The sequence below is a fragment of the Barbus barbus genome (genome assembly GCF_936440315.1).
Source record: "Barbus barbus genome assembly, chromosome: 2".
Taxonomy (NCBI): Eukaryota; Metazoa; Chordata; class Actinopteri; order Cypriniformes; family Cyprinidae; genus Barbus; species Barbus barbus.
The window spans coordinates 24235580-24258032 of NC_136730.1; the positions used below are offsets into that span (position 1 = coordinate 24235580).

The 22453-nt window shown below is 38.3% G+C and overlaps 2 protein-coding genes across 2 annotated transcripts; one reads left to right on the plus strand and one right to left on the minus strand.

The window, feature by feature from the left end:
* The first annotated feature begins 422 nt into the window (after window positions 1–422).
* LOC306879995 (leucine-rich repeat-containing protein 14) lies at window positions 423–7600 on the plus strand. The gene is made up of 4 exons (XM_079433251.1): window positions 423–801; window positions 889–1168; window positions 3972–4835; window positions 5909–7600. Exons 2-4 carry the CDS (start codon window positions 891–893, stop codon window positions 6486–6488), a joined length of 1722 nt encoding a protein of 573 aa, XP_079289377.1. The 5' UTR covers window positions 423–801; window positions 889–890; the 3' UTR covers window positions 6489–7600.
* A 221-nt stretch (window positions 7601–7821) lies between these two features.
* Window positions 7822–18761, minus strand: wdr97 (WD repeat domain 97; the record flags this gene model as incomplete). Its single annotated transcript, XM_079435432.1, has 19 exons — window positions 7822–8175; window positions 8438–8499; window positions 8837–9000; window positions 9087–9255; window positions 9486–9607; window positions 9793–9984; window positions 10109–10288; window positions 10485–10640; window positions 12192–12317; window positions 12428–12583; window positions 13394–13523; window positions 13628–13718; window positions 14513–14749; window positions 14844–14992; window positions 15291–15828; window positions 16024–16142; window positions 17243–17493; window positions 18082–18423; window positions 18651–18761. 19 exons carry the CDS (start codon window positions 18759–18761, stop codon window positions 7991–7993), a joined length of 3480 nt encoding a protein of 1159 aa, XP_079291558.1. The 3' UTR covers window positions 7822–7990.
* Window positions 18762–22453: the final 3692 nt, after the last annotated feature.

Sequence of the window (22453 nt, forward strand, 5' to 3'; positions counted from 1 at the left end):
TTAATATTCACTTTTATCTCTTACATTTCAGTGACTCTGTCTTAATTTTGAAATACTTACTCTTTAATACCTGGCTTTGTGCACAAAAACAAAATAATGTTTTATTACGACTCTTCTTGAGAACTAAATATTTTTATAACAAAACAAAAATACAATATTGCTCATACGAAGTTTCCAAACTAAAATCAAAAGATAAAGGTATAGTATAAAAATCACTCTTTACAGAAAAACCTGTGTGCTCGCCTTATAATATAAAATGAACCACTAACAATCCATTTGTTGACCTTAAAGCTGTTTGCGATAAAATGTATATATTATGAAAACGCAAAACCAATTCTTTATTGTCAGAAGGTATTTAGGTATTATGTATTTTTTTTCCTACATACCGTCGCTGTTATTTGGGATCGTCGCCAAATAAATGCGTCTTTTTGCGTCATCAAAGGGCGACTATTCAGCCGTAAACATCGGACAGGGAGTCGGAACTCCATGGAAAAACACTCCAGACATTTAAACCATTTTTAAGATTCATCTGTATCGCACAGAGTTGCATTTTACATGTTCGTTGCTCATGTTCAGCGTATTGTTCTCAAGCCATAAAGCAGGCATTAATTATGTACAACTCGCTAAATGCTGAGCATATTAAATCCTATATTTAGGGTTGTAGACATTTAAGACGTTCGTGACATTCAGATGGCTGTTAAACGAGTCTAATTGAATGTAACGTAGTATGCAGGATTACAGTGTGATGAGGGAGATCATTTTGTAACTGTTAGTTGCTCTCGGGGCATTCTGGAGAAAAAGGTTTGACGGCTCTTTACTCTCATGTTAATTATTCGTTCTGATGCTGATTTGTAGTAATAATCTCTGATGCTGTCCTCATTTGTGCAGGGATGGTGCTGTCTTTGGTGAACCTGTGTGCTCGGGAAGTGGTGAGCGACCACAGCTCTTCGCAGTATTGGTTGAGTTGTGTGCCGCGGGAGCTCTACCGAGCGTTGCTGGACGCCGCCTTCAGCCACTGCCGTCCTCTGGCCGTCGGTGAGCTCGTCCAGCGGTGGCCCGAGCGAAAACTGACCGCAGGAGGCAGCAGAAAATCGGGCGAGTGTCCTCCGAACCGCCTCTGCGTTCAGGCTCTGCTGCTGGCTGTGGTCAGGGGACTGACGGACAAGAGGTACGGATGAGTCTACACGACGCTTTTCATTTTAATGACAAAGTGTGCCATTAAAAAAGACAACCTCAGGATGTTATACATAGAAATTAATTTCGTCATCATAGCATGTGACATGTCTCCGACCTTTAAAGATGCAGAGCAGCATGGATAAATATAGGTGCTCTGCTCCTTTCACCAAACTAGTAGTAAACAAGTTAATGAGGCACACATGGATGACAAATAATATATGAAAAATAGTTGGGAGTGAAGCATGTAATTAAAAGATAAAATATTAAAAATAAATACAATTTATACAATTGCAATTTAAACTTTTTAATTTACAAATGTAAGCTTTTCTAAAGATTTTTTTAATTGCATCTAAATTCAAAGTGATAGTCAATATATAATGTAATGTGTTTGTCATGGGATTTTTATTTATTTATTTATTTGTTTGTTTATTTGTAATACAGCTGTGCATAATTATTCTTTAGAAACTCTATAACAAAATGTAGTTGGCTTGAGCTGTTACACACATACATTTAGCCCATGCTAAAGTTGAGTAGCAAATATGGCCACAAAAGTTATAGAGAACAATTTGTTTTATTACATTAAAAGTTTCTAAAGACAGCTGACAGTCTTATTATTGAAGAAAAAGCACAATATCATCCAGGGGAATAAAATGTTTGATTAGTGCAACTGAGATAAAAACAAAACAACAACAGTTTACTGTCTAAGACTTGCAGGATGGCCTGATGAAAGGAGGAAAAAACATTTAAATGCAAGTACAAGAGGAACACTAGACAAACATGGCCTCCATGTTGAGATATCATGCCGACCCCTCTTGAACAGGAAAACATAAAAGGCAAACTTGAATATGGTAAAATTCATTTGCAAAAACCTGTTGAGGTCTGGAAGAATGTTTTATGGAGTGATGTGACCAAACTAGAACTTTTAGGACCCATGGATCAGCAGTATGTCTGGATCCAAAAAGGCAAAGCTTATGAGCAGAGGAACACCACCTTCATGTTATGGGGGTGCTTTGCTTTTGCATGAAGTGTAAATCTTGACTTTATGAAGGACATCATGGATTCCTTGAATTATCAGAACATTTTGGCAAAGATTTTACTGCCTTCGGTGCAAAGACTGAAGCTTGGAGATCAATAGACTTTCCTACAGGAGGACAGCCATCCCAAAATATACATCCAAATCTACTTATGCTTGGTTCAGGAATCAGTCGTAGAATGTTCTTGAGCTCAGTTTCAGACTAAAATCTCATTGAAAATATTTGGTGGAATTTGAAGAAAGCAGTAGCAACGTGAAATCCAAAGATTATCAGTGATCTGGAAGCCTTTTCGAGCAAGGAATGGACCAAGATTTCTGTAGAGGTAACAAAAACTTCTCAGCACTTGCAGGCAGCCTTTATTTCATTGAATGTTATAAAGAATAAAAGATTCTGCGCAAGTTTAAATTTGTGTGTATACACAGTGTTTCACAGTCATTTTGTTTTCTCTGTATCACTGTCTTTTTGTGTTGGTTTATATTGAATCTTTCATATGTATTCAAGCATTATTTTCGATTCTCGTTTGGCTCTGTTCGAAGGCGGTCGCATTTTTCTTCCCTCCCTCCCTCCCTCCTGAACTTCCCTGCTTGCTCTCTTGTATTGTCCTGTCCTTCTTAAGAGACTCTCGCTGCACTATTTACAAAACCGAAATTATGGATCTGATCAACTGGTCTCTTAACGCAATTGACACCATCTTCTCGACTAGGAAAGCGGGATCTGGAGAACCGGAATGTCCCGCTGGGACGTTTGCTGCTGGCTACACGATGGACGCATGGGAGAGATGGCGGGTCGTGTGTCTGGCGGCTCTCTCCGTGGCGGACATTGAAGACATCTTCTTATTCGGAACAATGATAACTGGGTTTCTGCTATTTGGATTAGGCGTTGCCCTAAATTATCAGAAAATTAAGGAGACGGGACTGGCTATCCAAAACCTCTCACGGCTGCCCGTCATGATGGAGGCTGTAGGCAGAGCGGTCGCCTCGGAGACAGAGGCGATTAACCGCAATATGGATTTGATCACGGCTAAGCTCTCAGCTTTGGAAAGAAAAATTGATGGACAAGCAGATCAGAATGGACAATGAGAATAGCTGTGAAACTGGAAGACAGCTGTTCGCCCTAAGACAAAACAATCTTATCTCTTTCCGGCTTCCCACAACAGAACGGCTTGGCAAGGCCGCTCTGGTATCAACTCTCCGGTGAATACTGCAGGGAGACGCTCTTTCTTCCATTCCCTCCCCCCATCAAACACCTTGTTATTGTCGGGCGCTTGTGCTCTGTCCAAGGTCGTTTCCATGGCAATTGCTATGTCGCATCACAACCTGCGAACTGAGTCGACTGGTTTGGAGTGCTGGCGAAACGGATTTCAAGGCATACGAACTCACACGAACTTACACATACACACACTCATACACCTCCCTACCCCCATCCCACGCCTTCGTCGCTTCATCCTGTAAGTGATAACGGGTCCGTGTGTTTGCGCTGTAATGGCTGCTGGCCGGATGGCTGTTTCGTCTGAACTAGGATTACTATGCAAGTTATGTTCCTGTGTTGACTGTGCTTTATGCTGAGGTTTTTGTCTGTTCTCACACTGCACTCTCGTCCAGGAGCGTAGTGTGAGGACAATTTTTTTTCTCCTCTCTTTCCTCATGTTATGCTGTATTTCTTCTTTATTGCATTTCGTTGCCTTGTACCTACATGTGCAATGACAATAAATTGAATCCAATCCAATTATTTACAAGCTCTCTTACGTCCCTCTCTTACCAGGTGTTGCCTGCAGATGCTGGATCTCAGTGGACTTCAGTGTGAGAATGGGAGAGTTGAGGACTCGATGGGTGGATGGTCCCTCAGTGTTGCCCTTTGCTCAATGGTGCTACAAGCTCGATCTGCTGCCTCCAGGGCTCACAGGAGAGATGGAGAAAGAGAGAGAAAAAGAGGACTGGAAGCAGAACGTGACCGGGGCACCATTAAGCGAGACCGGGGCAAGGTAGGGTGCGGCAATAGTGGTGAAGGGAGTCAGGGAGGACACAGAGTGGAAGAAGTGGAGAAGATGGAGTGCAGAACTAATGAACGGATGTTTCCAGGAGATGAGTCAGTAAAGGGTGTCAGGAGGAGGATGGAGATCCAGAGAAGAAAGACTTTGTCTGAGGGAAAATCAAACACTAGCAGTAATAACAGTAATTTATGCGACAGAGACTGGGATGAGGTAGTTATGGTCCATGTCAGGGCTGACCTTTTTGTCAATTCCCGTTCCTGGGAGCGTGTCCGTGATGCCCTTAGTCAACCGGGTCCACTGCGGCTCCACTGCCGCTACCTCCGTGTGGAGGAACTCTCAGCACACTCCATAGCTTCCTTGTTGGGTCTCTTGCCTCAGCAGCATCTCCTCGGTGTGGACATCCGCTACTCCAGCCTTGGAGTGTCAGGCCTGGCTATGCTGCTTCCACTGTTAGCTCCCTTTCCACAGCTGCACTCTCTGAGACTGCATTACTGTAACTTGGATTTACAGCGCACGCAGCCTGGCCAGCAGGGGGCACTTCAGGACATGTCTAAAGGACTGGGTTCACTGAAGAGACTAAAGAGATTATGCCTGACTGCACTCCGACTGCCAGGACACCTGCGTCTGCTGCTCAGGTACATTCATACACGCAGATTAAACAGCTTTGTTTATCAAGTCCACTCATACACTCCTACAACCTGTACATTTCATTATTTTACTTTTTTTTTTTGGTCCAGATCTATTAATTTATCAAATAAAAAATGCAATTAATGCAATCGTGAATAAACCTCTTCTGTAAGGATTTTAAATTCCTGAATTCAAGTCACCTTTTTATTTAGTGCTTTATACAACAGATTGTTTCAAAACATTTTCAGGGTATTAAACGGGGACAAAACAGAATCAGAGATCCAAACTTCATCAAATATATGACAAAATTCAAATTCTGCTGTAAAGCAGCTCTAAAAAGACAGTGGTGTCTTTATTCAGCTCCAGTCAGTTTAGCGTTTAATCAGTTCAGTTTAATAACTGCGTAAAGTTGATCAGTTATTTATCATTAAGTTCAATTCAGTGATAAGCAGCTTAACTGAAAGTGGTAGCTTTGTTGTCCAGCTTGAGTCATTTTAATGTTGATTAAATCCAGTTCATGTCGATGTAAAATTCATAAATTATAAACAAATTAAATTCAGCAGTAAATCAGCTTGATGCGATGTTACTTCGATTTGCTGCAATGACTTAGTGTCCCCACTAAGCAAGCCAAAAGGCAAATTATTATTTTTAAATAATTTCTTTAATTAATGAAATATATTTAACAATTTAATTACAATTATTTCAAACTGTCAAAAAATGCCAGGGTGATACATTTGTTATTATATTACAATGATAAAGCCTCAGTAGAAGATATTTTTTGGGGGAAAAAACGTATCTAGTGTAGTATGATCTTTTATTATTATTATTTCTAATAATAACAAAAATGTTTTAACAAGTCATGTTGAAACATTAACCAACAAAATTCATAAGATTTGACCAGCATGTAGAAAAAGAAATGATAAAACTAATATCATAGAGGAGTCCTGGGGCAAAATATAGATATATAAATATAAATACATTACACTATTTTATATATTTTTGGTATATGTTTGATATTTTAGAGTCATTAATTTGACAGCCTGCTTGAAAACTGCTTAAATTTTCTCTCTCCTGTTTGCAGCTCTCTTTCCCAGCCTCTGGAGGTACTAGAGCTGCCATACCTGTGCCTGACCTCCACTGACCTGGCCTACCTCTCCTGCAGCCAGCATGCTCCATTCCTGAGAGAACTTGACCTGAGTGAGAACTGGCTTGATGAATCGTCCCTGCCCTCTCTGCGCCGTCTCTTAGCTCAAGCCGAAAGCTCTCTGTGCCAGCTTTCACTTTGTGGTTGTGGCCTCTCAGACATTCTCCTGGCTGCTCTTCTTCCCTCCCTGTCCTGCTGTCGGGCTTTACGTAGCTTAAGACTGGCCTTAAACCCGCTCTCTAGAGTGGGACTGCTTTCCCTGGCCCGTACAGCGGCAGCAATCCCTTCTCTTCGTCTGCTGCTCTATCCCAACCCACTGGAGGAATATGAGCCTGGGCTGCCAGCTCTCCCCTCTAGTGCTCAGCTGCTGGATTGGCCTCTGCTAGAGGAGTCTGAGAGCAGAGACTTGACGCTGAGGTTACTAGATGAGGTTCTGAACTTGAGAGGACGATCCCGGGACCTTCTTGTGACCTCTGACCTTCTAAACTATAGCCCAGACTTGACTGTGGATGATTAGGGGGTGAATGTCCCAAAGCGCACTCTCTTAATGAGTGTGACAATCAAAACTATGCTTAAACTAGTACTTTCAGATTGTTTTTACTACTCATGGAGAATTTACTTGTGGTTGCCAAGCTTATTCAGTAATAGCAAACCTTAGCATATACACACAGTCATATAAAAAGTCTTGCTAGTGGAAACCATAGCATTATATTGAAATGATTTTGATTTGCATTTGTTTGCAGTGTTGTGCATAATGTATGGGTTTTATTGCCTTAAATCGTACTGTAATAGAGCAATGTTTATGGCAAGCACCAACAGAAGGAACCAAGACACCTCTTAATTTTTTTTTTTAAACTAAACTTGTGTTGGCTTTTCTGAATTTTCTATGCTACCAAAAAAAAAATTAACCCATTTTTTTTGTGAATATTTAAAATGTTCAGGTTCTATGGTGTGAAACGCTTTTCAATCTTATCTGCTTTCTCGAGATTCTAAGACTTAGTTCACACTGCAGGTCTTAATGCTCAGATAGGATTTTTTTTGCGCTGTTGTTCACATTGTCATTTAAATGGCCAATCAGACTGAAGTCGCATTGCAAAACATCATATATATATCTGATTTAGGACCCCACATGAAAGTGGCCTGGGCCTGATTTGAAAAAAAAATCGGATTTGTGCTGTTCAAACTGTCATAAGAAAATAAGATGTGGGTCACATTTGGGCAAAAAAGTCCGATTTGGGTTTGGTGTGAACTAAATCTAATTTAATCTGACAGTGTTCAATGTCTCATGAAGGAAATCAAGACCTAAAGGAATAATTTACTGGGAAATTAAAAACTCACCCTCAAGTCATTCCATATAATCTATATGATTTTGACTTCATAAAAAATATTCAGGCAGAATTTCCATTTCTAGTTGAACTATCCTTTGATGACTGGTGTTCAATTAATATTCACACACATAATTTAACAGGGTACCCATGCAAAAAACAAAAAGTAATTTTGCATTGCAGTTTTTTTTGTCCTGGAAAATATTTTTAATACTTAATGTAATTAAAAATTTTATTTGATTACATAACTTCCCCAGTGCTCAAAACGGTGTCATGTAAAGCCAACTGCTTTTCAAAGCACTACACTGTAAAAAAAAAAAAAAAAAAAAAGTTGCAAACTTAAAAGTTTAAGGCAACCAGCTTCAGCAGATTTGTGAGTTTTCTCAACTTAAGTTTATACAACAAAAAGTTGAGAAATGTCCTAAAAAATGAGTTGAGAACTCAAAAATCTGCTGAAGATAGTTACCTTAAACTTTTAAGTTTGGTCAACTTTTTTTTTCTTTTTTACAGTGTAGCATTGACTTTGTATATCCTTCCACAATAAAACAAGCCATATGTCTCAAACATTCAACTGTCAAGTATGTTCTAAAAAACTTCAAGATCAAGTTAGTTTGATAACACTTTTAGATTTGTGTCATTTGATGCATCAAAGAAACAGTCTATCACAGCTTGTATGCAATGCTTTTGGAAATAACTATCTGTAATATTGTACATAGGAGTGTTCCAGGAAGAAGTATCTTTGTGGTGAGGGGCGTTTGAAGTTCTGAAAATCCAGTGAAAAGGGGAATGAAGAAAGTGTGACATGAGCCATTGGTAGAGAGAGGAACCGTGGGAAATCCATCAGCACAGGTCGATATGGCAATGGTGGCAGCAGATGTCCTGTTGGTTTATAATGAAGATGACTGGATAAAACAAAACCTTGGATACAGTTCAGTATACTAAATTACAGTATAGCAAAACTGCAGAGTGAAAGAATAATTTCCATATTCCTTTGAGGCTGCTTTTCTGCATAAGTTAGCTTTCCACTTGAACTGAACATTAGAAACAAACTCCTTAACATATTTTAATGCCACAGGCATAACAGATTGATAGTGGTGTTCAACAAATGAATACTGAAAGTCTGACTGAAATGTATTCTAACCTTGAGGCTCCCGTATCCTAGACATGCTGTATGTCTCTCCCAGGCGCTGAATTGGCTTCAGTCTAAACAAAAACAGATACATTTCTCATCATTTTAAACACAGGCAACACTTATTTTAAAGAGCATTTCTTGGTTATGCAAACTATTTAAACACACATGCATTCAGTATTTTAATATGAGGATCTTTTTTGAGGTTGAATAAGACCAGTTTTGCTGGGTTTTTTTAAACATTTGTTAATCTTATTTCTAAACAGACTAGAGAAAAAACTTTGGATGTGAATGTAAGGTTCTTGAGATAAATTCGCAATACATTTGGAATGTAGATACGCTCATTAATAATATACAACAGACAAAACCAAATGATAGTGAGAGTCCCTGTATTAGTATGACATATTGTACCTAGGCAAGTCTGAAGGCACGATGACAGCATCTTTCCTGCCCTCTGGTGGAGGTGGTCGAGTCTGTTTGCCTTTTTGCACAGAGCAGAAATATTTGAGCACCTCCACAGGTGCGAACACACTCTGTATTCCTTCACTGCGTAGGAACACAGACCCACTGTGCACCTGTGAAGCACAATACAAATACAATTCAAATAAAAACTTTTGTTCTCCTCAAAAATATCTCTACCAATCTGATATCTGCTCCATACCTTGTACTTTCTGGTCCAGGTAAGCAGCCAGTGACTGGCCATTTCTCGAAGACTGTGGTGCTGGTTAGGCTTATGCTTTGTGAGGGAGTTCCAGGACTCTAATTCTGGACACAACCATAGTTCAGCTTCCTCCACACCCAACCTTTGCAACACACACAGTACTAAAGCCCTGCCAGAGATATAATAATAGATTGGTTAATCCCTGCATATATATGGCAATTGGGTGTCACTTTGGGTTTTTTTTTTTAAACTGGTGGAGACAGTTTGTTAACACTCAAAAAGCAAACATGAAAGCAACTTTTCAATAACTGGGGGTGTTCTGCAGTTGCTACTAAAGTAGGCCATTGAAAAACATTTACATTATATTTTGTATTGTGTTAAACATGCAATATTCCTTACTTAAGATCAGCTTCTTTATTTGCCAACATGGTGAGTAGCTCCACAATGGTGTCAAAACCGTCAGGACTCTGATACATCAGCACATTCAACAGCTCACCGACAAAATGCTGTTCCTCCCTTGACTGCAAAACAATAATCACATGTTCTTATATTAAATAGGCTCATCTGTAGTGTTGACAGAGAATTCATACAATTTATATGATCTGTATTCATACATGAAATTAAATTCAAACTTTAGAAGTTGCTACTAAAATGCATTTTCAGCTATGCCTGTATGGATTTATTCTAGTATCACAATTTGTTTTACCATGTTTTTGTGAATGCAGTTTTCCAGGCAAACCAGCAGTCCTGTACTGAAAGATTCTTTGTCTAACACCTCCTGCTGTATTAGCATAAGTAATGCATTCAGGATGCTATTCTTCTGAGCCATGCTGCAAGACATCATGAAACTCAACAGATGCTTGCAGAATTCCTTAGGACTTAAAGAACTCGAAATACACTGCAAGGATAAATGAGAATAAAGCATAAATTAGGAGACTGAGAAGTGTATACTGTTTTATAAAGAGTACGTAGGAATGGGAAGAGTCCTTACGATTGGCTCATTGTGTTTGTATTCAACTTACACTCAGATCAGGAAACATCTTCTGAAACCACTGTTCATCCACAAACTGCAGGAGGAACTCTGGTAGATGTGAGGTGGGAGAGGGTGAGGGAGGGACAGAGGTGAGTAAAGGTGGGGCAGGCTTGGAGGGTAGAGTCAGAGGGGGTCTAGGACTCTTTATTGGTGGAAGGGGCTTTTGTGGCTGTAAACATAGAGCAAATTAAAAAGAGTACAAGATGAAGTGGTAATGTTATAGCATTCCTTTCTTTTCTTAAAATGCGGTCACATACTTGTGTAATCACATCTTTACGCAACTTAGTTAATCCTTATATGATTTGTTATTTTACTCAAATACATGTGACTAGACTGAACATAAACACACAAAAAAATATCCTAACAGGGTATAAGAGTGTCTCTGCCACTGGTGAAGGTGGAAGAGGGCTCTTCTGTGTTGATGGATTCTTTACGACGGGAGTGAGATGCATGTCAGCCTTTTCCCTCTTCTTCTTCTCCTCCTCTTCATTAAACAAGCGTTGCACTTCATCTAGTTCCCTCTGCTCATGACAAGAGAAAAAAAAAACATTCCATTTTTTTATTCAGTTATTTCTCCCCTCTGCGTACACTGTGCATTCATACAAAACTAGAATTTTAAGTTCTTCAAAACCTGATGAAGATATTTTTAAGGAACTTAAAGGGATAGTTCACCCAAAAGTGAAAATTCTGTGATTAATTACTCACCCTCATGTGGATCAAAACCCGTAAGGCCTTCGTTCATCTTCGGAACACAAATTTAAATATTTTTGATGAAATCTGAGAGCTCTCTGACCCTCTATAGACAGCAAGGGTCCTACCATGATCAAGGCACATCATTTTAGTAGGGATGACGAGAATATTTTTTGTGTGTAAAGAAAACAAAAACAACAACTTTATTCAACAATTTCTTCTCTTCTGGGACAGTCCTCTGCCATTATCGATGAGAGAAGAAATCGTTGAATAAAGTCATTGATTTTGTTTTCTTTGCGCACAAAAAGTATTCTGTGACCCTGGACCACAAAACCAGTCATAAGGGTCAATTATTCAAAATAAATAAGAATAAATAAGCATATTATAAGAATTATTTATTCAGAAAATATTATAAGAATAATATTTTCTGAATAAATAAGCTTTCCATTGATGTATGGTTTGTTAGGACTGGTCAATATTTGGCCGAAATACAACTATTTGAAAATCTGGAATCTGAGGGTGCAAAAAAATCTAAATATTGAGAAAATTGCCTTTAAAGTCGTCCAAATTAAGTTCTTTGCAATGCATATTACTAATCAAAAAATTAAGTTTTGATATAATTACAGTAGAAAATTTACAAAATATCTTCATGGAACATGATCTTTACTTAATGTCCTTATGATTTTTGGCATAAAAGAAAAATTAGTGTAAGTAATTATTGACAGGATTTTCACTTTTGGGTGAACTAAACCTTTAAGGACTATGCATATCCTATATTAATTTTTTCCATGGGAAAAAACTAGATTGTGTGATATAGTGACCAGACGTGCCACTTACCGTGAACATGTTCTGCCCAGGATTTCTAAATTGCCTAAAATAACCAGGTTTTGGCTGTTTTCGCGGTGCAGATCGATCGTTATATACATTTACATTTATTCATTTAGCTGACGCTTTTATCCAAAGCAACTTACAATTGCTATATATGTCAGAGGTCGCACGCCTCTGGAGCAACTAGGGGGTTAAGTGTCTTGCTCAGGGACACATTGGTGTCTCACAGTGGATTCGAACCCGGGTCTCTCACACCAAAGGCATTTGTCTTATCCACTGCGCCATCACCACCCTATATGACATCAAAGAGCCCAAACCTGGTTATTTTAGGCAATATAGAAATCCTGGGCAGAACATGTCAAAGGGAAGTGGCACGTCTGGTCACCTTATTGTGTGATTCACACAATACAAAGAAAAATACTATATATTTTTAAGCAACGAATGTCTCTATTGGGTAATACATATACAGTAGACTAGTAATGGATATATTGTGTATGTAAAATTATAATTTTGTAATAAAACAACTCATATGTATTTAATAAACATTCTCTCACCTGTGTTTTAGGGGAATGTAGTCTCGTGGATAAGCCGTCGTTGAAGGAGGAAGGGCTCAGAGGAAGCTCAGGGAGTTTAGGTGGAAAAAGTTTAGCATACACATCAAACATATCTTCTTCTGGAATCTAGATGAATGATGTGAAATTTTCATATTAGCAGTCATTTACACAAATTCATTTATTTGGAAAATATTGTCTGAAAAGACGGTAAAAGTGTAGATTGATGATAAACTTACCCTTATATCAAGGGGTTGCCTGTAAATTAGACCCAGGTAATTGTAGAAAGCCTCTCGTTTGTATTGAATGTTGGCTGGTTTTCTCCTTCTGCACTCAACGTCTCCTTTTTGCAAGGATTCCAGATCTTTATGTATTGCCATAAGTGCCCCAAATTCCTTTAAGACAAACATATTGATGAGCTCTGACACACACACGTTGGTTTTTGTGGTTTATGGGGACTCTCCATAGGCGTAATGGTTTTTATACTGAACAAACTGTGTGTGTTATTGCCCTACACCTACCCTACACCTAAACTTAGCCCTCACAGGAGACTTTGTGCATTTTTAGATTTTCAAAAAAACACCATTTAGTATGTTTTTTAAGCCTTTTGAATTACGGGGACATAGGCAGTGTCCTCATAAACCACCTTCATATTGTAATACCTCTGTCATACCCATGTCATTATACAAATTTGTGTCCTCATAAACCACATAAACATGCACACACACACACTTACATTTATTTGATACTTACTGGATCTTTTATCCTATCATCACTTTCAGGACCATCATTTTTAGTAATATGGCAACTCTCTGTCCTAGAGTTAGATGTTAAAAGCAAAGGGTAAGGATTTGGATGTGTAGCAATGTATGTTATTTGAGTAGAAATTTACCTGCATTCGTGGCTCATGATTGGGATCCAGGATTTGGGCAATTCAGAGTCCCATTTCTAAGTGGGTGAGTAAAGTGAATACATTCAAAATGAATAATTAATTTTGTGTAAACAGACTATATTTTGTGTGAACCTCCTTTGTTCTGGAGTAAACTTTAGTTGAGTAAACCTACACTATTTTCTTTAGCCATTACTCTGAACTGTTTTTAACATCAGTGTTGGTAAAGACATCAAGAGTCTGACAACTCTTCAATTAGTTTGATTAAAAGTCCTTTTATAATCTGAATGCCATCTGATAACATTTTAAGCTGTACTTGTGTCCTGCAGTCCAGAGGCAGTAGTTGTGTGGGGGGGATTCTATAGAGGTCTCCTGTGATGCCCAATAGCAGGTCTCCACTCTCACAGTACGCCAAACACTCTGGCTCTGCATTCAGCTCAAGAATTCTGAAACACAAAATTAAACTGGTATGTAATGATAATCAAAGTTTTGTTTTTTGTTTTGTAGAATATACACAACTACAAGCAAAAAGTAGCACTAAGGTCCTAACCTAAGAAGGTGGTTTTCCATATCCCAGATCCGTACAGTCCCATCCTGACTGCTTGAAGCAAACATACTCAGTTGATGACAAGCACAGAGGCCTGGGGAAACATAAACAGACTGTCTGAATCTCAGGAGGGTCTGCGTGATATACTTTTATCTCATGAAACCTGTCAATGCCTGGGTCATATTTCAACATGATATTACAAAAATAAACTCCATTTATGACAATTGAGATTTTTATGAAAATTCAGTAGGAAATTTTTATTCAGGACTTTTATCCGATAAAGTTTGGTTAATTAATTAATTTAATTTTTCATTAAAATCAGCACAAATTAAAATCTTTATACACTTTTTGGGAAACTGTGTTTGCTTATTTTGTAATATCAGATACACTATTTTGCCAAAAGTATTGGGTCACCCCCTTCTAATGAACATGTTTGACTACTTTAGTCATTTCTATGAGTACAAATGTTAATGTTTAAGCATATAATGATATTCTAGGGAATTGCGTGCTTCTAATTTTATAGCAACGGTTTGGACAGGACCCTTTTCTATTCTAACATGACAGTGCCTCTGTGTATAAGGCAAGGTTCAAAAAGACATGATTGATTCAGTCAGTGTGGAAGAACTTGACTGGTCTGCATAAAGCCAAGTCCTGATCCCAGCTGAACACCTCTGGTGTGACTTTAAATGCAGACCTTGAGCCAAAAACTCATCACCAAACACCAATGACTTGTACATAAGGGTACTGTCATTTTAGACACGTCCAACACTGTTGCAACAGAGATGGAAATACAATTTTTAAATACATGAATTATGTTTCCGTCTTTGTTGCCACAGTTTTGTTAGTGCCTTTTTCTGTTCTACTAAAGTAGAGTTTACTGTCTCTAACCTGTGATTTTGTTGTGATGCTTTTCATTGGGTTGCTGGTCAGATCTGCTTTGGCTCTCTAAGCTATATTGCACCAGGCTATAAGTATCATTCTCAGGATCTTGTAAGGCGAGGGTGAGTTGGGTTCCCATCAGTGCCATCAAAACAGGAGGCAGGTCACACAACACGCTGAAATGGAGACTCAAACACTGCTGAGCACATGGGAACACACGCCAAACCAGCAAAGCTTTATCTTCACCTGCAATATAAAGCCATCAAGGTTATCATCAGCAGTTCCTCTGTTTGAATGCAGTGTGATGATGTAGTAGAGTGTGTGTGAAAAGTGTGTGCACCTGCAGTCAGCAGGTAGCCACTGTTTGGGTATGCCTGCATGCTGCTAATGTTCTGGTTGTTGTGAGCAAAAGTTCTGAACTGGATTTTGCCAGAACGCATATTAAGCACAGACACACAACCACCACAATGGCCCAGTATAACCAGAAACCTGTGAGAGAGACACAAGCTTAGGATGTATCTTATTTTACTTAAAATAAAAAAAATTAAGAAATAACAAATGTTGAGAAAAAGAACTTTGAAACACCTCTTATGAGCAAAAAAAAAAATCTTCCACAAACACAAACCTGTTTTTTGCATCATTTAGAAGTTTTATCTTCTTTGGCTTGTGTGATCTCTGCATCTGTAATGATCTCCATTCTTCCGGTCCAATTTGTATATCTTTAACATCATTATATAAGACCATGTAGCAAACTGTGCCTATATTTGCTTGCATCTGCCCACCTGACCAATTCCAATGCTCTATCCCATGCCACTCATCCAGTATTGTTACTGGACTGGTCAATGTACTAGCAATAGTTACCACTCCATCCTCCGTGAGGACCAGTAAGATCTCTTTAGGTACACAGTAATCAGCACACCTTACTCTTCCATTGGCTTGGAATCTGGTGAGCACTTCACCCGTTTCTGCCACAACAACGGTGACATCGCTGTTTCTATGGATACAAACTGCACAGGCACGGAAGGAAGGGGGGGTTGGTGGGGTCAAGATTTGGCGGACAGGACCTCTCAGAACCCCATCCAGTCTGCAGTGTAGATTATAGAGGCAGTTGAAGGTCCAGAAGTCCACACTGTTGGTGGAGTATGAGAAGAAGATACCAGCACTATCTGGGCCTCCCATGACTAGAGGAGGTGGGCACACATTAGGAATGGATATAGTCTGGACCTGGTCTCCAACTTCTGGTCTCCAGCATCTCAAAGTTCCATCAAGGGAAGATGACAACAACAGGCCAGAGACAGGACACAGAACTAGAGAAGTGACAAGAGCTGGAAAAAGGACAGAAAAACACACACTCATGATGGTAGTAGAATCTATTGTGATTGAAATACTGTTGTGAACTGACAAAGGTCTTAAGTGCTGCTAGTTTACATTGTTGATATTTAACATAATTTCAACAATGCAGTTGCAAATATCGTCACTCATCACTCATACTTTATTAACAGTGAAGTTAATTTTCTGACCAGTATGTCCCACAAAGGCCATTTGAAGTTCCCAGTCCGGTCCCCAAACTCGGATTGTCATATCTGATGCAGTAACTACAATATCCCTAAGTGGACAGTAGACCATCCCTGTGATTTCCCTAAAAAAAGACAATGATTTAATAGAACAAGAGTAAAGATTTTATATAAACATCTATTTTAATTAACCCATTTTATCCCAATCTTTTCCCAACTAACTGAGTGCATGTATGTTGCTCCCTTGGCAAGCCAATGAAACGAACCAGATACCTTGACCAATACTTTTTCAGCCAATATAGTGGAGCAGGGATGACATATTTAATTAAATGATATGAGTAATCTGTTTTGGTTTTTGGTTAAATGCCTAAAATAAGGTCTGTGTTTGATGCAAACTCAAGATATTTTCACAAGATTTTCTAAGACATAACATACATCATTAAGGCCCCTTTGTGATTTTTAAGGCGTCTACTTGTCTTGAAAAAGGCGGTTGCTAACAAGTGGCTAAATGGGACTACAGAGGTTATCAGGGACATTAAACATCTCACCCAACAGGTACACTCATCTACTCACTAGTCTGCTTCTACAGCCCTAGTGTGTTACAGTCACGGTCTTACAAAACTATTCTAACTTAAACTTTTATGAAAAACAAATGTTTTTTTAAAAAAACACTGAAAGAATTGTTGAAGGCTTAACGTGACGTTGAAATCATGCGACCATAGCTGAGTGTATTTAAAGCCTAGAGTTAACATTTAGTTTCTGGTAATTGTATTCAGGCTTCAAAATTCATAAAAGTTGTGAAGCTGTTCATTTGTGAAGATTATCATAATGAACAAAATGTGTAAGAGTCATAAACTTTGTTGGTCACAGAGCTTATTTTATGCAATAATTCAAAAATCAGTGGAAAAATCCTACTGGCAGGGTGATGTTAACTTTCAGGTTGGCCTACAAAAATACATTATCACTGCATGACTCTATAATCAGAAAAAGGAATGATCCAAGAATAAATGCATGCATATTTGGATTCAGTCTGCACTTCCATTTATTGCTAAAATTTAATAATAAATGTTACTGGTTGGATTATTAATGTTTTCAACAAGAAAGCGAGAGGAGAGAGTAGAAAAAATGTTTGGGTTTGATATATATTCCATAGCTTAGCATAAACTGAATCCTTGTAAACATGGCCTTAATAGCTGTAAATTAATGCAAAACATTAAAAACAAACCTTAAATGGAGGTTCTTCTTGTGCTCCATAATGCATCCCTCTGTAAGGTCCACCACAACCACAGCTCGTCCATATGCAGCCAGTGCTCTGAGGCCCTGCTGAGTCCTGCTAGTCATCAATGCTAGATGTGTGAAAACAACTTGTCTCCCCAAACCCTCCACCACCCGTTTGCGACACACCAAGTGTGTGAGGCACCACACACATACATTTCCCTCTCCAGCTGTGACAAGCTCATTAGAGTGCTCCAAAATCTGTGACACAGACAGATGAAAATATGTCTCTTTAATTCACTTTCAGTACAAGTTCTTCACCAGTGGTTCTCAACCTTTTTGACTCCAAGGCCCCCCACAACAATACAAATACCCCCTTTTTCAAATTACAGCAATTAGAAGTGTTCAAAATTACAATAAGTTAGAAAGAAATAACTAAAATCATTATAATTTCAATCATCAAATTGTAGAGTTTGGGGATGAATTAAATTAAATTTCAATCAAATTAAATATCTTTATTGATTTTATTTGAAAGTTTTTGTCTTAATTTAAAATATTTTAAATGCATAGTCTAGATAGAAAAGAAAATTTTGTTCCAGACCTATAAGGCCTATGACTTTTGCTTCTGTGGAACATACGAGAAGATATGTTGAATGAACAAAAAATACTATGGAATCAATCAGAAGCAGAAGTATTTTAATTTTAGTCATATTGTCCCCTAGTGGGCCCCGGCCTCCTGGTTGAGAACCACATATGCTGTATACACGGTCAACATTTCATTTAACTAAAAAATTATTCCAGGTATAATTGTATCAACTATGGTTTGAAAAGTTTTCGTTAAAGCCACACCTTGCACACCCTCACATCCATGGGCTCCACAGCATGAACCAGAGGATTCAATTCTGCATCTAGTACGGTGAGAACGGCCCCAGGTCCCCAGCCAACCAGTCTGCCTGGCAGATGTGTGGAGGTGAGGCCGGCATAACGGATGGTGAAGGATTGACAAAAAGATGGATCTCTTAGACGGCCATCGGGATAATAGAACTGCACATGACCACTACTGTGGAGACTAGCGAAGCCTGCCGCACCTTCACCACAGGTCATGTGACTAACAGTCTCTTCACAGGAGAGGTGGAGGACATGACAAAGGCCATGGGTGAGGATGCTGGGGCTAACATTCCCATAATTCATCTGAACAGAGGCAGAATGTTCAACAGTGAAAGTAATAGGTGATGGAGTAGGTCCAAGGAAAAAGGTGGGAAGAAGGGAAAGGAATAGACAGAAATGAATGGCCTGTAATTTCAGGCTCTCTGATAGTGCTTAAGCATAATTATGAAGCATAAGATATACGCATAATATAATACATTATACAATATTAATGCATATGCGTAACAAAAAAATACTAGACATTCCCTTACTTCATCGATTTTCTCCGTCCACATTTGACAGCCTTTTTCACCATTTGTTCGTTCAGGTGATGAACTTTTTAGAGACTCAACCTGTGAGGTCTCCATCTCTTCTTTAACCATCTTCATTTCCCCACCATCTCACGGGTTAGGAAGCTTCCTCTGATTGTTGCGGGATCAAATGATTTCTTCTTCTTCGACGTGTATGTAGCGCTGGTTTATGTAGCTAAATTACGACTCAAAGATCATCATGCCACGTGTTGTTTGTTCGTGACAGTTTTCTCATTTGTAACTTGTGGTTGACGCTGAAAGAGCTGAAGGTCGTAAACAGAGAGCCGTTGGGCAACAGTTACCATGGAGAAAACGACAGACAACAGATTATTGTCCATCCAACTCGTACTGGTCCTCATCTACAGTTCAAGATTATGCAAAGCAAAGTTTTTTCTCTCTCTTATTAATTTTAAATGTTGCCATCCAAAAAGATTGAAAAGGATTTCATGATAAATCTTACGCGTGACATGTAACAGTTACTTAGAAATATATTTATCTCTATTGATATATCATGTTTTATATGTTGTGACGTCTTTTTAAAATTTCATTTTAGTACTAAGCTCTATTTTAATTACTTGTGTAAAACAACAACAATAACTCAAGTCGAACTAGTGCTGGTTTAGTCGCCATGGTAACGACGACAAATAATAATATTTTACAGAAGAGTCTGTTTGAAAAGGCAGTTGACCTCAGAGACAGAATATAAGCCTCGTTCAGACTGTCAGCCCAAATCCGATTTGGTGCATATCCGATTGGAATCCGATCTAGATGAAAATGGTGTCCAAGTTCAGACAAAGATCCATAGTGAGAGTGATAGTCCTGGGTATACAGTACAGTTTTTAATATAGTGAAGAACACCCCTCGACCAACAACACACGTGTGAGAAGGAGAGAAAACAGTCTAAATGTAATAGTCTTTTAACCCTTGTGCACCCCATTTTAGTTTAGTTATATATATATATATATATATATAATTTTGCCTGTGTAAATGCTAAATTTGGGCTCAGGTGTGTATTTTCATTGGAATTTTAATATCCCACCCTCATTTGATGAACTGGTTTTATATTACAATGATGGACTGACTACGATTTTAGATGATTTCGCACCTGTGAAAATTCGAACTGTTTCATTTGTACATTCAGCTCCTTGGTTTACACCTGAACTGCGTGAACTTAAAACTAAAGGTCGTAGGTTAGAGCGTTTATACGTTAGGTCTGGCCTTATTGTTCATAAAGAGATGTATGCTGAACATGTTCAAAACTACAAAAATGCATTGTTCAAAGCTAAATCTGATTATTATTCCAACATAATTGGAGTCAGCAATGGCAATTCAAGACTTTTGTTTTCGATGGTAAATAAGTTTTTGCGACCTCCTGACTCTTTGCCATCTGATATGTATTCCACTGATTTATGTGACCGTTTTATGACTTTTTTTGAGTCTAAGGTTAAAAATGTACATTTAAATCTGCTATTATTACTCCTATACTTAAGAAGTCTGGGGCTGATCCGTTTAACTTTGATAATCTCCGTCCAATTTCTAATTTACCGTTTATATCTAAGATAATAGAAAAGTGTGTTGCAATTCAAATTCAAGAACATCTCTCTAATAATAATCTGTATGAACAATTTCAATCTGGCTTTCGTCCTCACCATAGCACTGAGACTGCTCTTATTAGAATAACTAATGATCTGTTGTTGGCAGCTGACTCTGGGCTTTTAACCATACTTGTCCTTCTTGATTTGACTGCTGCTTTTGATACTGTCTCACATGAGATACTTCTCGACAGGCTGGTTTCTATTGGGATCACTGGTATTCCACTGTCTTGGTTTAGGTCGTATCTTTCTGGACGTACTCAGTGTATTCAATTAAAACATTTTAGATCAAGAACATCAACAGTTACCACTGGGGTTCCCCAGGGTTCTGTTTTGGGCCCGCTTCTTTTTATTATTTATATACTTCCTCTTGGTTACATTTTGAGGAAACATGGTGTTCTTTTTCATTGTTATGCGGATGACACCCAACTTTACCTGTCTGCCAAACCCACTGGTTCTTTTCCACCACCATCTTTATCTAGCTGTTTAGTTGAAATTAAACATTGGCTTTCAGCTAATTTTTTGAAGCTAAATGGCAACAAAACTGAGGCCCTACTTATTGGCACTAGATCCGTTTTGTCTAAATCTAATTGTTTTTCTTTGTCCATTGACAATAATACAATACTTCCTTCTTCACATGTTAAAAGTTTGGGTGTTGTCATGGATAGCACACTATCCTTTGAAACTCAAATTAATAGTGTCACGCGGACTGCATACTTCCACTTGCGTAATATTAACCGTCTCCGTCCCTTTCTTTCAACCAATAATACAGCAGTTCTTGTTAATGCGTTAGTTACTTCACGTATAGACTATTGCAATGCCCTTTTCACTGGTGTTCCTGCTAAATTGTTACATAAGCTCCAGTTGGTTCAGAACTCTGCAGCTCGTGTTCTTTCTAGAACACCTTTTAATGAGCACATTTCTCCAGTTCTTCAGCAGTTGCACTGGCTTCCAGTAAAGTATCGAGTAGAGTTTAAGATCTTGCTACTTACTTACAAGGCACTTCATAATCTTGCACCTCAATACCTCAATCAACTTCTTCATGTCTACACCCTTTCACGTGCTCTTAGATCCTCATCTTCAATTTCTCTTGTGGTACCTCGGATTCGACTAACTACCATGGGTGCCAGATCTTTTAGCTATGCTGCCCCCCGCCTATGGAATTCCCTTCCCAATGATATTCGCAATAGCAATTGCTTGCTGACTTTTAAAACACGTCTTAAAACATATCTCTTTATACAGGCTTTTTTATGATCTGTATTACTGAGTCTCTACTGCATTTTACTTGTATATGTACAGAGTTTGTTGTGTGTTTTTGTTTTATGCTGTGATTTGTATTTTTCATTTTGTGAGGTGACCTTGGGTGTTTTGAAAGGCGCCATTAAATAAAATGCATTATTATTATTATTATAATTTCCTTTAATAAATCTATTTTAGACTAGGTACAAAAAAATGAACACGCCGCACCTATTGGACAAAAATGTCCCCATTGAAACCCATTAAAACTGCTATTTTTAATCGCAGTCCCGTTTAACTGAAAAATGATGCAATTTTTGTTAATAGGCTTTCATTCTATTGGCAAGGCTTCAAAATTACATTTTTTACCAGATGGTGCCATTTTTTCAGGTTTGGTCTATAAAGGGTCTATAAAGCAAATACTTGCTTTATTCCTGTTTTCTGCTTCTGCATATTATAGAGCCAATTGTCTGAGTGTGGTTTGTATGTGTGTCATAAAAAAAATTGTGCATGTGTGTGTTCTTGTAAGATTTGAGAGAGAGAAACTCTACTGCAAATCACAAATCCAACCACTGTGTGCACCAGTGGAGTTTTGCTGGCATCTAATGGGGAAAATTTGGTACTGCGCCCAAACAAAATTTTACTGAAAGCAAATTTTTTGAGATATTTTCAACCTCAAATTTAGAACACAACTCGTTTATATTTATGGCTTTGATTTTCTAGCAGGTTTAGTGTTCAACATGTTTCATATATAAAATATTCATAAAATAAAAAATAAAATAAAATATTGTTCGTAAATCATTTTCATAAACTTAAACCTGTATAACTTTTGTTTGGTTTAACTTTTTAAACTTTTTTTTACTTCAACAATAATCTGCCATGGGTCTTATTTAAAATGAGACCAAACATAAGTCTGTGCTCCCAAGCTTCCAATTT

Excerpts from the sequence above, each read along its gene's own strand:
- LOC306879995 (XM_079433251.1), top strand. The coding sequence starts at position 891 with ATGGTGCTGTCTTTGGTGAACCTGTGTGCTCGGGAAGTGGTGAGCGAC. Across the intron at positions 1,169-3,971 it reads AGGGGACTGACGGACAAGAG|GTGTTGCCTGCAGATGCTGG; the intron begins GTACGGATGAGT and ends CTCTCTTACCAG. Across the intron at positions 4,836-5,908 it reads CACCTGCGTCTGCTGCTCAG|CTCTCTTTCCCAGCCTCTGG; the intron begins GTACATTCATAC and ends TCCTGTTTGCAG.